Source organism: Enoplosus armatus, chromosome 9 (genome assembly GCF_043641665.1).
Source record: "Enoplosus armatus isolate fEnoArm2 chromosome 9, fEnoArm2.hap1, whole genome shotgun sequence".
Classification (NCBI taxonomy): domain Eukaryota; kingdom Metazoa; phylum Chordata; class Actinopteri; order Centrarchiformes; family Enoplosidae; genus Enoplosus; species Enoplosus armatus.
In genome coordinates, this window is record NC_092188.1 from 17490606 (window position 1) to 17509160 (window position 18555).

The window sequence follows — 18555 nt, forward strand, 5'->3', positions numbered from 1 at the left end:
ATAACAGCAGTTCATCCAGGGTGAAGTCATTTTATGCATTTATGTATTTTGAACACTTGACATCATAAAGCTGGTTAACTCAATGACCAACTCATTCCTACCAGTGAGACCAAAGGTTAAACTTGAATAATATGTGTGAATGTGAATGTGCTTTGTAATATATTGTTTCACTCTCCAGTCTGAAAGAAATCATCAAGAAGTCACATCCAATTTAAATATCAACAGCATAGTGCTTTAGAAATTCAGTGTTTCTGTGCTGTATTCCAGTGACAGCATGGATGCAGCAGAGTTTCGGCGCAGAGGGAGGGAGATGGTGGACTATGTGGCCGACTATCTGGAGAACATAGAACAGCGACCCGTCTACCCAGATTTGGAACCGGGGTATCTTCGTTCCTTGATCCCCACTGAGGCCCCACTGGAGCCTGAGAGTTATGAGGATATTATGAAAGATGTGGAGAGGGTCATAATGCCAGGGGTGAGCTTATAGTTTTGCTGATTTCTTGGTTGATGCTCACAATGGAGTTGTAAATGCACAGATTTTATTGTGCTATTCTGACTAATTCAGATTAGCCTCTTAGGTAATTTTGGAATACTGGCGGCTTTCTTTTGTGGAATCATGTCCATACATTTTGAATTTATTAAGTAATATGATTACAACAAGCTGCTTCAGTGTCTTCCCCCACTCACTAAAAGATATTGACATCAATATTTGGAAGTTCAGTCCATATGTTCAGCTCAATTTAGCAATTTTGCTATGCCACTAATAAAGCAAAACCAATGACGCAAGCAGCTTTTTAACAAGGATACCCAGCAACAGTTGATTTGAATGCATTTCATCATTTATTTCATCCCATCTCAGTACAGTTTGGATGATTTCAAAAAGAATTCTCTCAACATCGTGATAAATATAGGATTGTTAGGATGGAAGTTTGGTTTGGTTATAATATTATATGAAATTTTGCATTTTGTTACATTCATACTGCAAACCGAGTAATCTGGAGCTGGTTTCTCTTAACACTGCATACATATACACCCAATATACTCCATTTATGTCCATGGCTATTAAAACAGTTAGAGGAATTATTAGAAATGAGGGCAAGTGTTGGCAACATGGTGGTTCATTTGTTAGCACTGTTAGCATCAACCTAATTTCTTCATGTAGTTTGCATGTTCTTTGCATTGTTTTCTTCCCACAGTCCAAACTAAATGAAAGTTGGAAACATGCATGTGTCCAGTGCTGCACAAGCTGTGATTTCCACTGAACCTGTTGACAAACAGTACAGTATTAGATTGCTGAATGATCAATGAGATGCTTTTAATGATCATGCAAGTGTCACTCTCTTCTGACCTGCAACATGCCAACAACAGTGTCTCTCCAACACCTCCTTTCCATCACCACTATGGGCGTACACAGTAGTCTTAATGGATGACTCTCACTGCAGAGAGTGAGGCGTATTCCAGGTTACTCCCAGCAACCTGTTGTGCCATGGAGGCTGGCTAGAAGTTCAGTGATATAGTGATAATAGCAAACAAATTAGCATTCTAAAATGTAACAATATTTTTGGCAACAACTTGTTCCCAATGAAGAACTAAGTTTGGTCTTGTTTTCATAATAATTTAGTATTTGCATTTTTCATCTTTTTCCAGGTCACCCACTGGCACAGCCCACACTTTTTTGCCTACTTTCCAGCTGCTTCCTCTTACCCTGCCATGTTGGCCGACATGCTGTGTGGAGCCATTGGCTGTATTGGATTCTCCTGGGTAACAAACACTTTGCTGTGTCTCTGTACCTGACTGACTGTATTTCAAAACTGTCTGTATTTTTAGTTCATACTGTATTTATATGTTGACAGAACATTTGAGATTTTTGTTTGTATTTTTGGGTGTGTGTGTATTTCAGGCTGCCAGCCCAGCCTGTACGGAGCTGGAGACGGTGATGTTAGACTGGCTGGGGAAGATGCTGCAACTGCCTGAGTATTTTATAGCCGGGACTCATGGCCATGGAGGAGGTGTCATCCAGGTAAGTGTCTTTTGTGTGTTTTTATGCGTGGTACTTCCTGCACAAAGGTTCTCAGGCAGCCCAAGGAGTCAAACCAACTTCTGCTCACATCTATACACATCTTCCGCATTTTGAAACATGTATAAAGCCAAGTCAAAGGCTCAAATTTGTAGTATTTGCATTGCCATAATTTCTATATTTTATTTGCCAGTTTGACTTTCAGGATAAAGGTGTTTATATGCACTCACAACTGAGCGCGCCTGAACCCATACTCATCAACAATGTGTGTACAATTGATTTGTCGCCTCTTTCTCTCCCTGATTCACACCAGCTGAAAATTGGCAGGAAATAGCCTTTTAATATGTCATCCACAGGCAGACAGTTGACGGTGATGGTGCTGGGATTGTTTCATGTGGCAAAAGGCTAAGCACTAGTTTAATGTTCTATTGACAGAAATGCAGTAGCAGCAGCAGCAGTGGGTGCTATCTATAAACAGTGTATGTGTGTGTGTGTGTTCATGGGGATGGTGAGTAGTGGAGCATGAGAGTGCACTCTGATGACAGATCATTTCATGCCTCTTCTATTATTACCACCTGAGTGTGAGGGCGTGTTTATGTGTGTGTGTGTGTGTGTGTGTGTGTGTGTGTGCTCTGTCTTGCCACTCTCCTTTTTAAGTGCAGCTTACCAGCTCACTATGGCAACGAATGGAGGGCTCTTCTCTCACTGCAGCTAATGAGTGTTGTGACAGCACACTGCCAGCCTATTATTATGAACCTTATACCAACACAAAGGGGAAATGGGGTAGTTTTAAAAATGACCCTCTGGTGACCTCAGATTTCCCTTTTTACCCCTTTGTGAGCCATTAGACTTCGGTGGCAGAACAAGACAGGTTGCTATGATTAAAATAAATTACAAATGATAAAAGATTACGGGGTCTAATTGATTTAAGCATTAGAGAAAAAAAATGTGTGATCATTCTACGATTCCTTTTCCCTGCATTTGTTTTGACACAAATGACATAGCCTATATCAGCCTCCGTGTCTGGTGAGTGATTTGATTGAATGATTTGAACATTTCATTGACTTTCTTGTGGTAATGCCCCCAGATACCTCAGAAGACACGCTTCACTTCATTATGTAGCCTCAAACAATTCTCACTGTATCAGGCTGGCTGGATGATGTTTAGAATATGCAACAGCACAAAATGTTGAATAAATGTTCAGCTCTGTGTCTGTGTGGGTGTGTGTTTTCAAAAGGCTTGGTTGAAGTTGTATGTATGCACCTATAGGAACACACACATCACAGGACGGCATCAAAATTCATTAGAGAAAGCAAAAATAGGAAAGTTGATGGATTATTGTCCTATCATGTTTACAGTATATCTATCAGTTAAGATCATACAGTAATGCTCACATAATCAATCAACTTTGCATGCACATTGACATACCAAGTGTATTCACCATACTTTCAACATTTTGTGAGCAGGTGCATGTCAACACCATATTCTATTTACAGCAGCTGGTATAAGTCAAGAATCCTACCTATGATATATGATTTGTTTGCTATTCCGACAGTCAGTAGCGACGTGCTATTTAAATATGTATAGCTTTTCCTCTACCAACAGATGTTTGACAAGTGCTGCCCTTTGCTGAAAAACCAATATGAACCCTTCCTACTGTGACTGATTGGATTAATGCACCACTCAGAGGACTTTGTGGTTCAGGTCCTCAATCTGGAAAACCACAGCAGCCTATCAAAACATCAAAATCAACCATAACTTTCCACAAGAATTAGTTTCCGAACATAGAATATAAGAATATGCCATGCAGAAACTGGACCATGCTTCATTTTTGATTCACGTCATCAAAAGATCATTTTGAACTGCAGCAGCCCCAGCATTATTAGCCAACAAGTTGTCACTGCTGGTTACTGGTGGAGCAGAATTGCTTGACAAGTTCTCTCTAATTAATCTCCAACAGGGCACAGCCAGTGAGGCAACCCTGGTGTCCTTGCTCGCTGCCCGCTGTAAAGCAGTCCGACAGGTCCAGGCCTCAAACCACGAAAAATCAGAGGGTGAAATCCTCTCCAAACTGGTGGGGTACACCTCCGAGCAAGTAAGCACAAAAAGATATTTCCAATCTTACTTATGTCCTGTTTAAAGTAGGGGCTAAGCTAACTCTGATTCCATTCATTTTACCCAAATTTCCAACTTTACACATACAAGGTTTAAATAAAGTTCACATGTGAACTTTCAGCTACATTACACACCTTACAATTGACTGCAGACACATGAGCTTATTGAATAGCCAGCGCAGTATAACAGAATACAATGCAACAGCGCAGTTGCAAAATTTCGGCAAATATTTTGACTTCTGTAAAAGGTCCACTCAACAGCAGTCCATGTGAGCTCAGATCAGTAAAGGTTACCTCAGTAGTAGTGAAAGAGGTTGTCAGTGATTGAGGGAGACAGCGGGTTAGTCAGGCAGTAGCTAGCTCTGATCAGGTTTAATACCAGGCTGACTTTGTGATTGGGTTAGGGAGTCGCCTGAGGGACACACAGACCTTTACAGGGAGAGCAGTTTGTTGTTTTTCTACTGAAGAACACTGTTCTGTTGTTGTCTAAAGAAGTCTATTGTAGATGATCAGTATAGTACAGGCTTATTTAAAATTCAGCAACTACATAGGATGAATTTATGTTATGAGGGTATAATTTGAATCAGACTCAGCTTCATTGGCCAAATATGGGCACACATACAAGGAATTTCACTTGTTGCTGTTGGAAGAAGTACTCTTCTTTCCAGCATTACTGCAGTAAGTAAGTAAGTAAGTAAGTGTTTATATATATAGGTTTCAAATGAACGTATCAACATGCATAGTCCAAAAGGAATTAGGTTTTATAAAGTTCAACATTTTACCATATAAAATCATTCAGTATCCATGAATATGAAATTAGCTGACGAAAGTTTATCTTCTTACCAAAACCAGTTTCCTTGTGTTTCTCATTAATGTTGGAACTCTTTCTAAGGCTCATTCCTCAGTTGAGCGTGCTGCTCTGATTGGAGGAGTGATGATGAGAAAGGTTCCTACAGATAACAGCTATGCTGTCAAAGGGGACATGCTAAAGAAGATGGTGGAGGAGGACAAGGCTGCTGGACTCATCCCTTTCTATGTAAGAAAAGACTAAAATGAACATCCATCCATCCCACTATCACAGAGCTAACACACATAGACAGACACATACAGCAGCATCTCCATTCATTAGGTTTTTACACCTGTCATGTCAAACCTTACAACCACCTACACAAGCGCTCACTGGCAGCTATGATGCAATTTGCCTGTGATGCTGCTGTGCACACCCTGAGGCTTCTGTCGAGGGATAACATTGTTTCTGTTGAAACTAACATATGTCTATCTGATTAAGGACAATAATCCCTGTCTCATGTGGACCTACAGATCACTATCAGTGAGCAATATTCAGGAGGCTGCAATGGTCCAGCAGCTCTGAATCATCTGTGTATATAGAAACTGATATCCAGATCTACATTTGAATAAAACATTACAACATCTGTGCTTGTATAAAAGCAATATGTTACAGTAGCTGCAGTGGGTTAGGGTTGTTGACGGTGAAAATAAAAAAATGGCACGGATAATAAAGCACTTCAGGGTGTTAATGATTTGTATGTTTGTATCTTTCAGTTCTGTGCGACTCTTGGCACCACTCCATCGTGTGCTTTTGATCACATCACCGAGCTGGGGCCCTTATGTGAGTCAACTGTCGCAGCACGCACTCAATTCTTTTGTTTCACAACAGGAAAAGGATTGTAAAAGGACTGAAAAGCCCTGTTGGCTTTATTAGCTTTACAAGACACATTTTGTCTTAAGAAGGACCATGATGTTTAGGAGGGAAATCCAGTACACTGCTTGAATGTGCATGAGTGAGAAACAAACAAACAAAAAAATATGTATTCAATCAATTATACCCAGCTAAAAATAAATCACTTCAATTAATAGATTAATGTATTTTATTTTTGAAAGAACCATTCATGAATCATCTATTTATGCATCGTCATTTTATACCTTATGAAATCTGGATTGACAAAGTAATTTTTTTTCCGATGTTAATAATGTCTTTCTGTTCCAGGTAATAAGGAAAATATGTGGATGCACATTGATGCAGCGTATGCTGGGAGTGCATTCATCTGTCCTGAGTTTAGGCCTTTGTTGAATGGTATTGAGGTGTGTAAAGAAATGCAAGCATTCATATTCATACAGTGCATCAACACTATAGTTAACTATTAGGAACAGTGTTTTGGTAAGAATGTTTTAGCTTCTTGGTAAAATTTCTATGACTAGGTCGCTCCCAGAATTCTCATGAGAAAATGTCATGATGGGTTTTTAACTTGAGCATTACAGTATGTGTAGGACGGGTTTAATATGGTTTAAGTGTGGTCAGAAACTTGAAGTGTGCATCCATCGGCATAGATACATGTTGTTGCTGAAAGACAACCTATTTCTGTTCAATTGGTTGTGAAAGATCTCTCATAACATCTATGAAAGGACACACTAACCGCATACTGATTATATCCAGCTGCTTTATTTCTGTTTGAAAATGGCATAACGTTAATGTCAAGGAGGAAGCATGCAAGAGTGAGTAATAGGACTGAACAATCGGCATTAACGCAGGAGCATCAATCTGCCTTTTGAGGCTGCTGAGGCAGCTGTTGCTCCCCAAGCTGTGCAGAGACGCAGAGATAAGGACAGAGTAATTTCCTGAGGCAGCGTTAGACCTTTATATATCACTGTTTATTAGACACAAGTTCAAACAATGTTGTTGGGGAGACAGAGAAACAGACTTGACTATAAAAGGACCAAATGTTTGTTTTCTCTGCTTTTCTCCTAGTTCACTGTAACATTAGCTATTGGTTATGTACAGTAACACATTTCTATAATCTTGCAATCTGACATTTTCTAGTATTTTTTTAATGCAATGGGAATTTGAGGTTAAGGTCCTTCTTTAAGGAAGTGGAGAGGGGATTACAAGTTCACAAACTTATTTAAATGAATGGACGAGGACATGAAGACATACCCAGTCTTTTAGAATGAGAGTGCAGCTCTGCTGGAGGGTTGGTTGCTAGGATATGAGTGATGAGTGAGCAGGCAACCAGACCCCTTTGAATCAGTCAGCATGGCAACTGTCAGCCAGGAGTCTGTCTCGCAGTGTCTCTCTATGCTGTGTTATTGCATTTATGGAGGTAGAGAAAAGGATATTACAAAAGATAGCCAACAAAAAGATGAGAAGAGATTAGGAAAGGTTTGTCGCTCTTTGAATACACCCTGCCAGGAAAGGGTTATTTTCCTTGTGCCCTGCAAGCTGTTGGCTGGATGTTCCTCTTTTGCATTTCAAATAAATTGTGCCTGCTTTAGTCTAGATAATGCTGTTGGTGAAAAGGTTGCCTCTGAGTCAGTAATGGTAAATAAATATATATCATGGTGTGTTTTTGCAAAAACACATTTTTCAAATTGTGCTAATGTTACATGAAAAATGTAAGAACTTTTATGACCAATTATTACATTTCATTTTCCTCTGGGAAACTTATTAGATCCCCCCACACTACAGACCTCACTGAAAGCCACTGATATTAGATGAAATCATGAATGTTCTATGTTAATGTTTGTTATTTCATACCTGTAATTCTAATGAGAAACATCAAACTATGTGGCTTCATTACTATTTATTTCTTGTTTCTTTTTAAGTTTGCAGACTCTTTCAACTTCAACCCACACAAATGGCTTTTAATCAACTTTGACTGCTCTACAATGTGGTAAGTTGCTGCACTGTTCTGCTATATTTGTGCACAAAATCCATCACTACTAATACAAGGTACATTAGTGGTGTGGATACAAAGTATTTTGATATAGTGTGTGACACTAAGACCTGTTTAACAAAAGGAGAGTAAACAATGTTTGCTTTTTTTTAGCATCTAGCACTTCCTGTATTTTGTAATGTGTAAGAATAGCTACCAATTTACCTCAAGATGACTCATGGTCCAATAAAGTAACAATGAATAGGCCTAGTTAGTGTCATCACATAACTGATATCCATCTACACCTCAGTCATTTGCACAGCAAAGATAGAGCTACGCCTTCCATCTGCCCCCTCTGTCAGCAGCAAACAAAACGAGACATGCTCTGCGCAAGATGGAAACAGAGGTGTTTCAAACCTCGACAAGAGCTTCTTAAACCCTTTTTCCATCACCTCTGGCTCAGTCTGTCACTACTGACATGATACCTGTTGCCATTGAGATATCGCTCTGTTTTAATTGACTGGCACATGTATAAACATCACTGTAAGTTACTTTATCCAAACTTACATTTTGATATATGTCATAGTTTATGGTTACAATTTATCAACATTTTTTGTCTCACGGGCTTATGACACCTTTAAGCCTTTAGATTTAATGTAGTATTGAGATACATGCTTCGCTATACTGTCTAGTCTAGAACAACATACTAATAATACAGTGCCATACAGTATAGTATATTATGACATACATGTCAAATGTAAAACACACTAAACTAGCACTAAACATACTGTGTAATATTGCGTGAAATCTATTTAATTTGATATATTTTATTATCTATTAAATTAAAGGACCATAATAATTACCATTTACCATTTTTATAAAGAGTTTGTACATTTTAAAACGTGTGATTCTAAAAGATTTTGTAGGATTAAATGGTCCGGTAAGATTTTTTCTGCTTGTCAACACCTATCAACAGGGTGAAGAAGAGAGTGGACATTATTGGAGCCTTCAAGATGGAACCACTCTACCTGAAACACGAAAACCAGGAGTCAGGTATAGTCATTCACTGAAATCATCAGGACACGGTGGTAACATAATGACAACAATGAACAGCTGTGACCTTGTTTACCGATCACATTGTGAGGAGGAGGTTAGTGTGTTTATTTGACCCAAATTGCACACATTTCAGATTCAACAATATCTGCATAGCACCAACGTCTTAAAATGCAGTGCAGTGTAGCCTAAACCAGATAAACACAGGCATGAAGATGAATGTGTAACAGCCAGACAGGTGTGTGTGAGTGCGCTCTTGTGCATATATGTTAGTGAGGACCAATCTGAATTTTAAACCTTGAGAGGGAGGACATTTTTGAAAAGTGATGACATTTTTGAGTGTTAAGACTTTGTTTCAAGGTTTTAGGGAATACATTCTGTCAACAAGGGTTAGTGTGTGTTTAAATGTTGGCTTCTGTTAGCCAGTTTAATAATTTCATGGTTCCATCCTGCTGGAACTTAAGCTGATTTACTGTATTTGTGGCCTAATTTAATTAATACACCCTATTAGCATCTTGCATTGTCCTGTCTTGGAAGTGTTAGTATTTTGAGAGAGATTTGGTGAGACTACAAGCTTTGCCTAAATTACAATAAAATATATCAGACTTAAAAAATCCCATAATATGATTCACTGTCTGTGTGTCTGCTACTACCGTGTGTGCTGGTGTACACGGTCCTCGCCTGCAGATGGGTTCAGATCTGCTCTATAATTTGTCTGGCAGACAAGCAGACAAAAAGCTACCTCCCACCATACTGCACCTTACAAAAGCCTTCGCTCATACAATCTGGACTCTTCAATCTAATTAGTGGTTATTAGCACCAGCTAACACGGGCCTCCATTCTTTAGAGATGAGCTATCTGTCGCCAATGGTCTGTGTGGACTGACAGTGCTATGATCAGTGAGATACAGGGGGTGGGTGCAATGACACCAACACCTGGGTAATGGAAAGCGATCCAAAGTGCAACAGCTTTACAATAGATCCTTTTCTGAAGCTAATAATGTTTAATGTTAGAGCTTTGTCAATTCAACTTTATCCCTGCAAGAGAAGAAATGGAGGAGAAATAGTTTTTGGATGATATTTTATTAGGATCTAATGACGAGGCACACTGTAATTGGTTATAGAGGCATTTGACCACGCGTCAGGCATTTTTAAGCTCACAGAAGATTGCACACAGACCCTTAAATAGCTTGAAAAAGCTGCATTAACAATGTACATTACTAATATGTGATGTGACATTTTTAAATGTCGGAACTGTTTTTCTTTCAACAGGGCTGGTCACAGATTATAGGGTAAGATGAATTATTACAAATTTAGTTTCTGCAATTAGCAAGAACTCAAATAACACTAATATTCAACTTGCAGAGGTTAAAGCTACAACCTCCTACTCTGTCCCGTAGCATTGGCAGATTCCACTGGGAAGAAGATTTCGCTCACTAAAGATGTGGTTTGTCTTCCGTATGTATGGACTCAATGGCCTGCAGGCTCATATACGCAAGGTAGGAGACCAACTGAATGATCCACTCAGTTTTCTCAGTCCACACACAAATCACCTTCATTTAAAACATACAAAACTCTGTCATATTATCTCTGTTATCTGAACACAATTAACACAGTCCTCCAGATCCAAACACTAACCAGCATAAGTTAACACAAATAGAGTGCATTAAATTAAATTTATGGGTAGTGTTGACCTGACATGACTTTTACAGTAGTTTTCATTTATTTCTCTCACCAGTGCTTAATGGTATTGGATGGTGTTTGTATGCATGCAGTGGTTTTAATGAAGCATTGCATGCTAAAATTGAATTTATATAGAAATATGCAAAATAAAAATTAATTTTGTGCTAAAATTCTGATGTTTATCCAGAGTAAAGGCAAATGGAGAATTGTTCCACAAAATGTGCCTTAGCAGTTGAAAGACCAACCATTTGCTATTAGCAATATCGATGTGGTAATCCTGTAGTGTTATTAACGTAATCCAAAGCCTGACTTCCTTGTTGCTTTGTTATAAATAACTAAAAGATTAGCACAATGCTGACAGCAGTGAGCAGTCTGGCTTCCCCTCTTATTCCTCTCTGTGTCTCATTCCTTCTCAATCTCTCCTGAAAAAAACCCACTTCTGACAATTACATTCACGCCTGGTCTTTATGGTAAATGCCATCCCCTCCCTCCATCCCACGCCTCACCCCACCTAATCCTCCTTACAACTTAAGTCCCTTCAGTGCCTTCATCTCTGCCTCCATCAGCACATCCTGTCAGTCATATATGTCTGGTCTGTATCTTCTTTTTATAGCAATGTTTTCCTACATTTCTCCTGCTTTCCCTCCCCCTTACCCACTCAGACCCATCCTTTTTACTTTGCCGTTTCTTATCGATGCCTCACCCCCTCTGCCCCTCATATTCCTCCTCCTCCCTCCAGTCTGTTCTGTCAATCAAATGAGTCTGTTTTGTGTTTACTCTCCATTTTAAATGAAGCGGCAGAAGCAGCATTTATCCCTGCAGCCATAACACATGACACACTGCTCTACTGTACATCCGCCCTGTACATGAGATTGTTTTAGGTCTGGTGTGGCTAAATCTCGTAGTCAGACAATATGTTCAAATGGAGATACAGAACGTGCAATGTACAGATTGTGAGTTTCCTCTTTCCTGGTGGAGGAAAACTAATTTAAATTCTACTTTTCTTTATAACCACTAATGAATTATCCTCCCATGAGAAAAATTAGTAAAATGAAGCATTTTAATGACAAAGGCATGTAGAATATGAGTCCTACCAACCAGACAGTAATTAGAAAAACAGACAATGAGGTTATTAGCTTGTAAACACCCCTGAATGATGATGAATTACTGGCTGGGAATGAGGAAACAACGTGGTGGTCAACCAGTTGGTCATTTGGATCAGTGTTCGGCTTAATTGTTATAATTGTGATTAGATGTAGTGATGCACGTCAAGCGTTTCAGCATGCATTCTATGTCTCAGTGGGCTCTTTCATCATAGGTGGATAAATCATATTGAAGGATCATGTTTGATCGTACAGGGCCATTTGAAAATAATTTAAAAGAAGTTCATGACATTTCCTGAGAGCAGATTTTGATAAAGACCATGTCATGGTTACTGAGTCCTGTTTTGAACTTGTTTGAACTAAGCCTCCTAGGCAGTGCTTCCTACGCTCAACATGCTCTTTTAATCAAATGCGTTTGGTTATCTATAGTTACAGATGGTTATATTTAGGCCATAGTAAAGGGTTACACTACTGGGTTTTGGTAGAGAGGTACAGATTGAACTCAGGGGAAAAAGTCCTCTGATTTGTGTGGCTGAAAGCACTGTGCCATATAATCATACAGCACTGCCATCTAGTGAAAATCGTATAAATTACATTACAACATCATGTACAGTATAGTTGCTATTGGTTTCTTGCACAGGCATTATGAAAAGGCCAGGCAACAGCAATTTACTTTTTTCCAGCAAATGCTCTGTTACAGTTTATAAAAGTATACTTATTAATCGTGCCCTTTAACTTGCCTGTAAAATGTATTATGCTGTTTCTTTAACCCTCTGGGTGAACGTTACTGAAGACTAATTAAAACAAGTGGACATTTAGAGCAGTGCAAGTGTACTTTCATCAGTACAGTGCATGAGTCATAGCACATTATAATCTATGTCTTCTCTTTACAGCAAGTGGCCCTGGCTAAAGAGTTTGAGAGTCTGGTGCGAGCAGACAAGAGGTTTGAGATCTGTGCCGAGGTCATCATGGGACTCGTCTGCTTCAGGCTCAAGGTGACAACTCCAACATTATAGAACTAAAAGCTAAGCCACTGCTTTCATACCCACTGCAGATAGATCACAGTAGAGATGTACACACAGATCTGAGACAGGAGGTTCAACTACCACAGCAGAAGTACATTTTAAAAACTTTTTTCCTCCTCTGCTTGTTCAATTGTTGTTTTCATTGGCAGAGGAAAGCTGAGGTCTCTAAGTTATACTAATGATGTTCAATATGGTGTATCAGAAGGTGACACACACACAATTTTTATATTGTATAGGTCCAGTCTTTATATACCTTTCAAATGACAATCAAATAGGCCTAAAACTCAGCTATAGGTGAAATATGAAGTGACGGGTGAGGTTTACTCACATTGCATGTGATGTAATATTTGGGAAAAATGTCATGTCAGAAGTCATGGTATGATTACAATATAACAACCTGCTCATTGCTGAACACAGGTAATGCAAAAGATAATGCAATTCTGAGTGAATAGAGAGCTCCCTACGGCAGTTAGCAAACATTATAAAATGCACCGATAGTTTAACCCAGTAACTCCAGTGTCAAGTAGGCAAGACAAAAAGCCTGGCTGTTGTAAATCTAAACAACATGAGCTTCATTTCCTCCTTGCCTCCTCCTCTCAGGGCTCCAATGAGTTGAACCAGAACTTGCTGAAAAGAATCACCAATAGCAGAGAGATCCACCTGGTGCCTTGCCAGCTCTCTGACCGCTTTGTGCTGCGCTTCGCCATCTGCGCACGCAGTACTGAGTCGAGTCACATCCAACAAGCATGGCGGCACATCACGCAGCTGACCTTTGAGCTTTTGCAGGAGCCCAGTCATTGACCAAAAGGCTGGAAAGGGGCTGTCCACTCTGATGCTGAAATGAGGACCAAAGTTAGGACAGAAATTCCTGGAATTTCATGTTGCAGATGTAAAATGTCATAAAGGGAATGAACTATGATTTCACAGCTCACTTAGCAGTCAGGTGTGTTTCTGTCTGCAGCCAAATCATCCAGTCTGGTAAGCAGTCATTCGTTTTCTGATGTTTTGATTTTGCGAATTAATGTAGGTGAAAATAACTTAACCCAAATGTGCATAAAAGGAAAAGATGCAGGTTCCAAATATTACATTTTCTATCTGCAACTTCTCCCTCCATTGGCTTAGCTTTTATCTCTCACTGTTTTATGATTATGGTACTGTTCTCATCATAATACACTCATCCCCCTGCAGACTTGTCTTTACTGTCTAGGTCGCTTCTTCTATTTGTACAATTTGATTTGGGGTGAATTCAAGGTTTGGTTTGGTTGCTTTGGGGTGAATGTTTTGCACATTGTGTGTTTGAGTTCATGCGTGTCTGAAATGTTCTGTGGGTGCTCATAAAGAATTTATGTGTATGTTTAGTGATGCATTTTAAATGAAGGATTGGAAATGAATGGGTTGCAATAGCGTAAGAAAGTCATTCACATTCACATTACTAGTTTGGTTATATATTGTATGGATAATTTGAACATTGCTCCTAGTAATCAGGTTAAACCCCCTTTTTAAGTGCATTAATTTATTTATAATCCCATTCTCAAAAGTAGTTTAATATACAATGGCAAGCAAGGGCCTATCATTTTTATTATATTTTTTTTACAGAATTCTTATTTATTCAAAGTGTCTTATGCACAGAAGGTCAGTATTTCCCCAAACTGTAGCACAAGACAATCACTCTTTCACTGTGAGTCAGTTGGAGGAGAATGAAATGATGCTACTTTTGGGGTACACATGACCACTATCTGTTTTTTTACTGAGCTTATTCCCAATATTTAGAATTATACAGGGAATGTCTTTGTGAGACAGATTTAACATAATCACCCTGTACGGTATACTATTATGTTTCTGTGTTCAGACAGAAATAAACGATCAAATGAGTAGAGTTAAAAGAATAGGGTTAAAATCTCAGTTGTGTAAATGGTGCATACATTCAATATTCTCTGAATTGGTGCATTTAAGATCATTCCAGTTTAGCATTGTGTGTACCAGTTTCATCATATATGTTTAACCTAAAGCCTCGAGATTTGAGGCAGATTCTCATGATGAACAAATCTAATTAAAACAAGACTAGTTTCCTGCCTGTTGTCCACATCCACAATATATATTGTTACCACAGTTTGTAGATCGCTGATCTGAAAATTTGTCTGCCAGGAGGTATGTAAATCTGTGGTGTGACATCACCAAACCTTGTTGTTAATTCATATGATTGTGTCAAAGTCAGCTGCTGTTACTGATCAAGGTGTTTTCTCATTGGCTTGGCTATGTGCTGCATGCAATGGTATGGGTTTACTTTAATAAAGTCTACTGTAGTCTGCATGGTGTTTGGAGGTTTTTTTTAAATCCTCATTAAAGGTTTACAATATGTCAGGGTCACAAAGATAATATTTGTGCCGTGCATTAGGGAATTCAATCTAAAACCAATAAGCATATTTTCAAATCTCTCTGAAGGATTGTCGTGTTCTAAAAGACTTTGGAAAACACTGGGCTACAGTATAAAATAGGTTTGTCTGAACACAACTGTTGCAGCCTCTCAACACAACAATGGCTCAAATAGAGACCATAACATATTAGACACAAATCAGCCTTGTCAAACTGTTGGATGCAATCAGAGGTTATGTTTCCCAGTATATTATTGAAAGAGAAGTAAAAAGTATACAGCCTGATAGACCTGCTGTCCCTCTACATAATTAAAGATGACAGCCATACACACACACACACACACACACACACACTACCACTCCTCTGAGCATCCTAATCCCTGAGGACAAAAGCCAGCGTTCTATAAATACAGATGAGGATTCAGTATTAGAGGTTAATTCTCATCCCCTGATTACTGTTCAACATGATTGGCCTGCTCATTCACTTGCTTTTATAAGCTAAATTAAGATAATTCTGCAGGCAACTTTATGAATGGTTGAATGAATAGCACAAGAATAGTTGTAAACGAGCAGAATTTCTATGTGATCAGTAAAACATCTACAATCATACAGTGGGTTGAGAATATGCCAAAGAGAAAAGGTCGTACGGTCTGTCTGTTCAGACTAAACTGTAAACTAGGATGATGGGACACATGGGACATAACAATCCTATTACAGAGGTCCTGGTTCAAGTACTTGCCATAGTGTACTTGACCAGTATAACCTATATGAATAAAATATGTGCTTTTACTTCAGTTGGGTTATTAAGTGAAATGTCAGTTCTTGAATGCACACAGACGGATAGATGCAACGCATTTATTATTCACTATTTAGACTTTTATTATCAGGTTTACCATTACCTTGTTGTATTGTACTGAACGTATTTTAATCTTTGTAAGCTTTGAGTTATGAATATTGCAGTACTCAATACTAGAAGCACAACACTGAAAAAATGTTCTCTGTCAAAGACTAAAAATATGGAAGCATATGAAAAACGATACATGAATATGAACATGATGAATACATCATTTATTTTCAAATATTATTTCCAATTTCCAAAGACAATATAATAATAATAGAACAGCTCAGTCAAACAATATAACTGGATTCTAGAAAAGACATAGCAAAGGTAAGGTAATCTTCCAAATCCTGACAAATATTCAGTGGATTGAATATAAAAGAAGTCAACGAGTTGGATTAAATCAGTCTACTTGACTGAGATGACTGGAAATATCTTCACACATACTCCCTTAGTGAAAACCTCTTTGTTGATATGGGGTGCTTTTTACCACTCTGAGTGATTGACACAGTACCCAGATGCTTTAAGAATTACTATAGGCCTACCCTTTTGTAATTAAACATTTATTTTTGTGCTGGGTGGATTGATACAAGGCCTTGTAAAGCACTCAGCACCAGTACATTGTAGAACGACATTAATATTTTACAGTGGTAGAAATACAGGTAACACTTTACAATATGGTACACAAAAATGGGAGTAGTTACTAATGAAATCAGGAAAGACCTGATGGTTATTGATTCGTTAATACGTAGTTCCTGAATAACTCTGGTTCGAGGACTATACAATAGTCAGATAATGATGACTGGGAGATACTATATAAATGATTCGTTAGGTAATGATGAGTTCATAAATATGTGTTAATCACAATTATGACCACTTTCTTCATGAGTTGTTCCTGATTGACTCTGTATGAGACGCTGACACAAACTCAAACGACTCATTCATTATTTAATGATCATTAGTTTTGTGCACCCCCAAGTAAAAATCATGAGTAGTTCCTAAGCAGTCTGTCATTACTTCATGATGATCTGACCATTACTCACTCTTTGTGTTCCCCCAAAGTAAAGTAAAGCATACAAAACTAACAAGTACATGCTGACTTTTTACTGAGGAATTCACAATTAGTTCCTTAGTAACAAATCAGAGATGGCAGGATTTATATATATATATTCATATTTTCTTAATCATTATATTCAGAGCACATACATCAATGTTCACATACATATGTCATATGCTCTATAAAAGAAGTGGACATAGCCACTGTGACGTCACCCATTGCTTTGTAGACTTTTTGAAGCCTCCAGTTTGGCATTTTGATTGTCGCCATCTTGTATTGGATCCAGATGTTACCATATTTGAACATTCTAGATATCCAAAATGTCATTGTGGGTATGTTCTTGAAATGTTCTTTTTGACTAGGAAGAAGTGAATTACAGATCCACAATTACATTTTAGCTATCCATAATAGCATTTCTCTAGTCAAAATGATATTCTTATTAGTCAGAATGGCATTTACAGTCTATCTGTCTGTCTAACACCTTGTGGTATGAATGGATGGTTTTATGCATATACATTGGTATGTGTATGTTTGTTTGAGTATGCATATGTTTTTATATGTGTGTGAATATGTGTATATATAATGGTGTGAATGGATGGATACCTAAGTGTACATGTATGTATATATGTATATGTATATACGTAAACAATTAACATAACTCATCAACCAACTGAACGTTTGTATATGTGTATGCGAAAAAACATGCAGAAAATATATTTACAGAGATATATATGTGTATATATTATGATGTGCTCGGATACATGTATATGTGTGTACGTAGGAGTATGTATGTAAGTATATGTCTGTATATAAAAACACAAATAACATTACCCATCTATTAACTGACAAACATTTGTACATATGAGTGTGTGTAGATATGTGTGAGTGTAGGTTTATACAGGTATGTATTATTATTTATTAATGCTACTATTATATGTATGTGTATGTATATACACATATATAAATTATATTAAAATATCTACATTTACTCAACAAAAAATATATTGAAATAACTTAAATAATTCTAAAATAAATTAATAATTTATTAATTACTATTTTTATTTAACAATGTATTAGTTATTAATTAATGTAACTCTTTATTACTATTTCCGTGACACTTGTGGTCCTAATACATAATGAATGAGTCATTACTAGTTTATGCTTGTTATTTTGATTTATACAAACTAATCATTACCTTATGATTCTATTAACTCATGATTTTCTACTACATAGTCCTGAAATCTGAGTAATTCAGGAACTACTGTATTCATGAACTATTAATGATCAGGTCATTCCTGATTCATTCTGATTCAGTCATTCCTTAGTAACTACTTACATTTTTGTGAAGCGTATTGGAAAGTGTCACTGAAATACATTTGTGGATTTTTCATGCATCTTTACCATAGATTTAGTGTTGCTCTGCCTCAATGTACTGGTGAATATTTGTGTAGCATAAATGTTACTGCCACACAAACTTGTCGCTAGAGTTGCCCACAAGAGGTCGCCATTACACATGCTGCCAAGACAGGCAGTCACAACTTCTATGAACTGTCAACCACACAGTTGTCATTGGATGACACACATCCAAAAGTATGCTGATACTGACACCAACGGATACACACT

General features: G+C 37.9%; 1 protein-coding gene across 1 annotated transcript; it reads left to right on the forward strand.

The window, feature by feature from the left end:
- The first annotated feature begins 274 nt into the window (after nucleotides 1–274).
- Nucleotides 275–13466, forward strand: ddc (dopa decarboxylase). The gene is made up of 13 exons (XM_070912169.1): nucleotides 275–475; nucleotides 1648–1761; nucleotides 1901–2020; nucleotides 3978–4112; nucleotides 5024–5167; nucleotides 5695–5761; nucleotides 6140–6234; nucleotides 7753–7820; nucleotides 8779–8855; nucleotides 10127–10146; nucleotides 10255–10353; nucleotides 12534–12635; nucleotides 13266–13466. Exons 1-13 carry the CDS (start codon nucleotides 275–277, stop codon nucleotides 13464–13466), a joined length of 1443 nt encoding a protein of 480 aa, XP_070768270.1.
- Nucleotides 13467–18555: the final 5089 nt, after the last annotated feature.

Coding starts and splice junctions, on each gene's coding strand:
- ddc (XM_070912169.1), top strand. CDS start 275: ATGGATGCAGCAGAGTTTCGGCGCAGAGGGAGGGAGATGGTGGACTAT. Junction 1,762..1,900: donor GCTGTATTGGATTCTCCTGG/GTAACAAACACT, acceptor TGTGTATTTCAG/GCTGCCAGCCCAGCCTGTAC. Junction 12,636..13,265: donor TCGTCTGCTTCAGGCTCAAG/GTGACAACTCCA, acceptor TCCTCCTCTCAG/GGCTCCAATGAGTTGAACCA.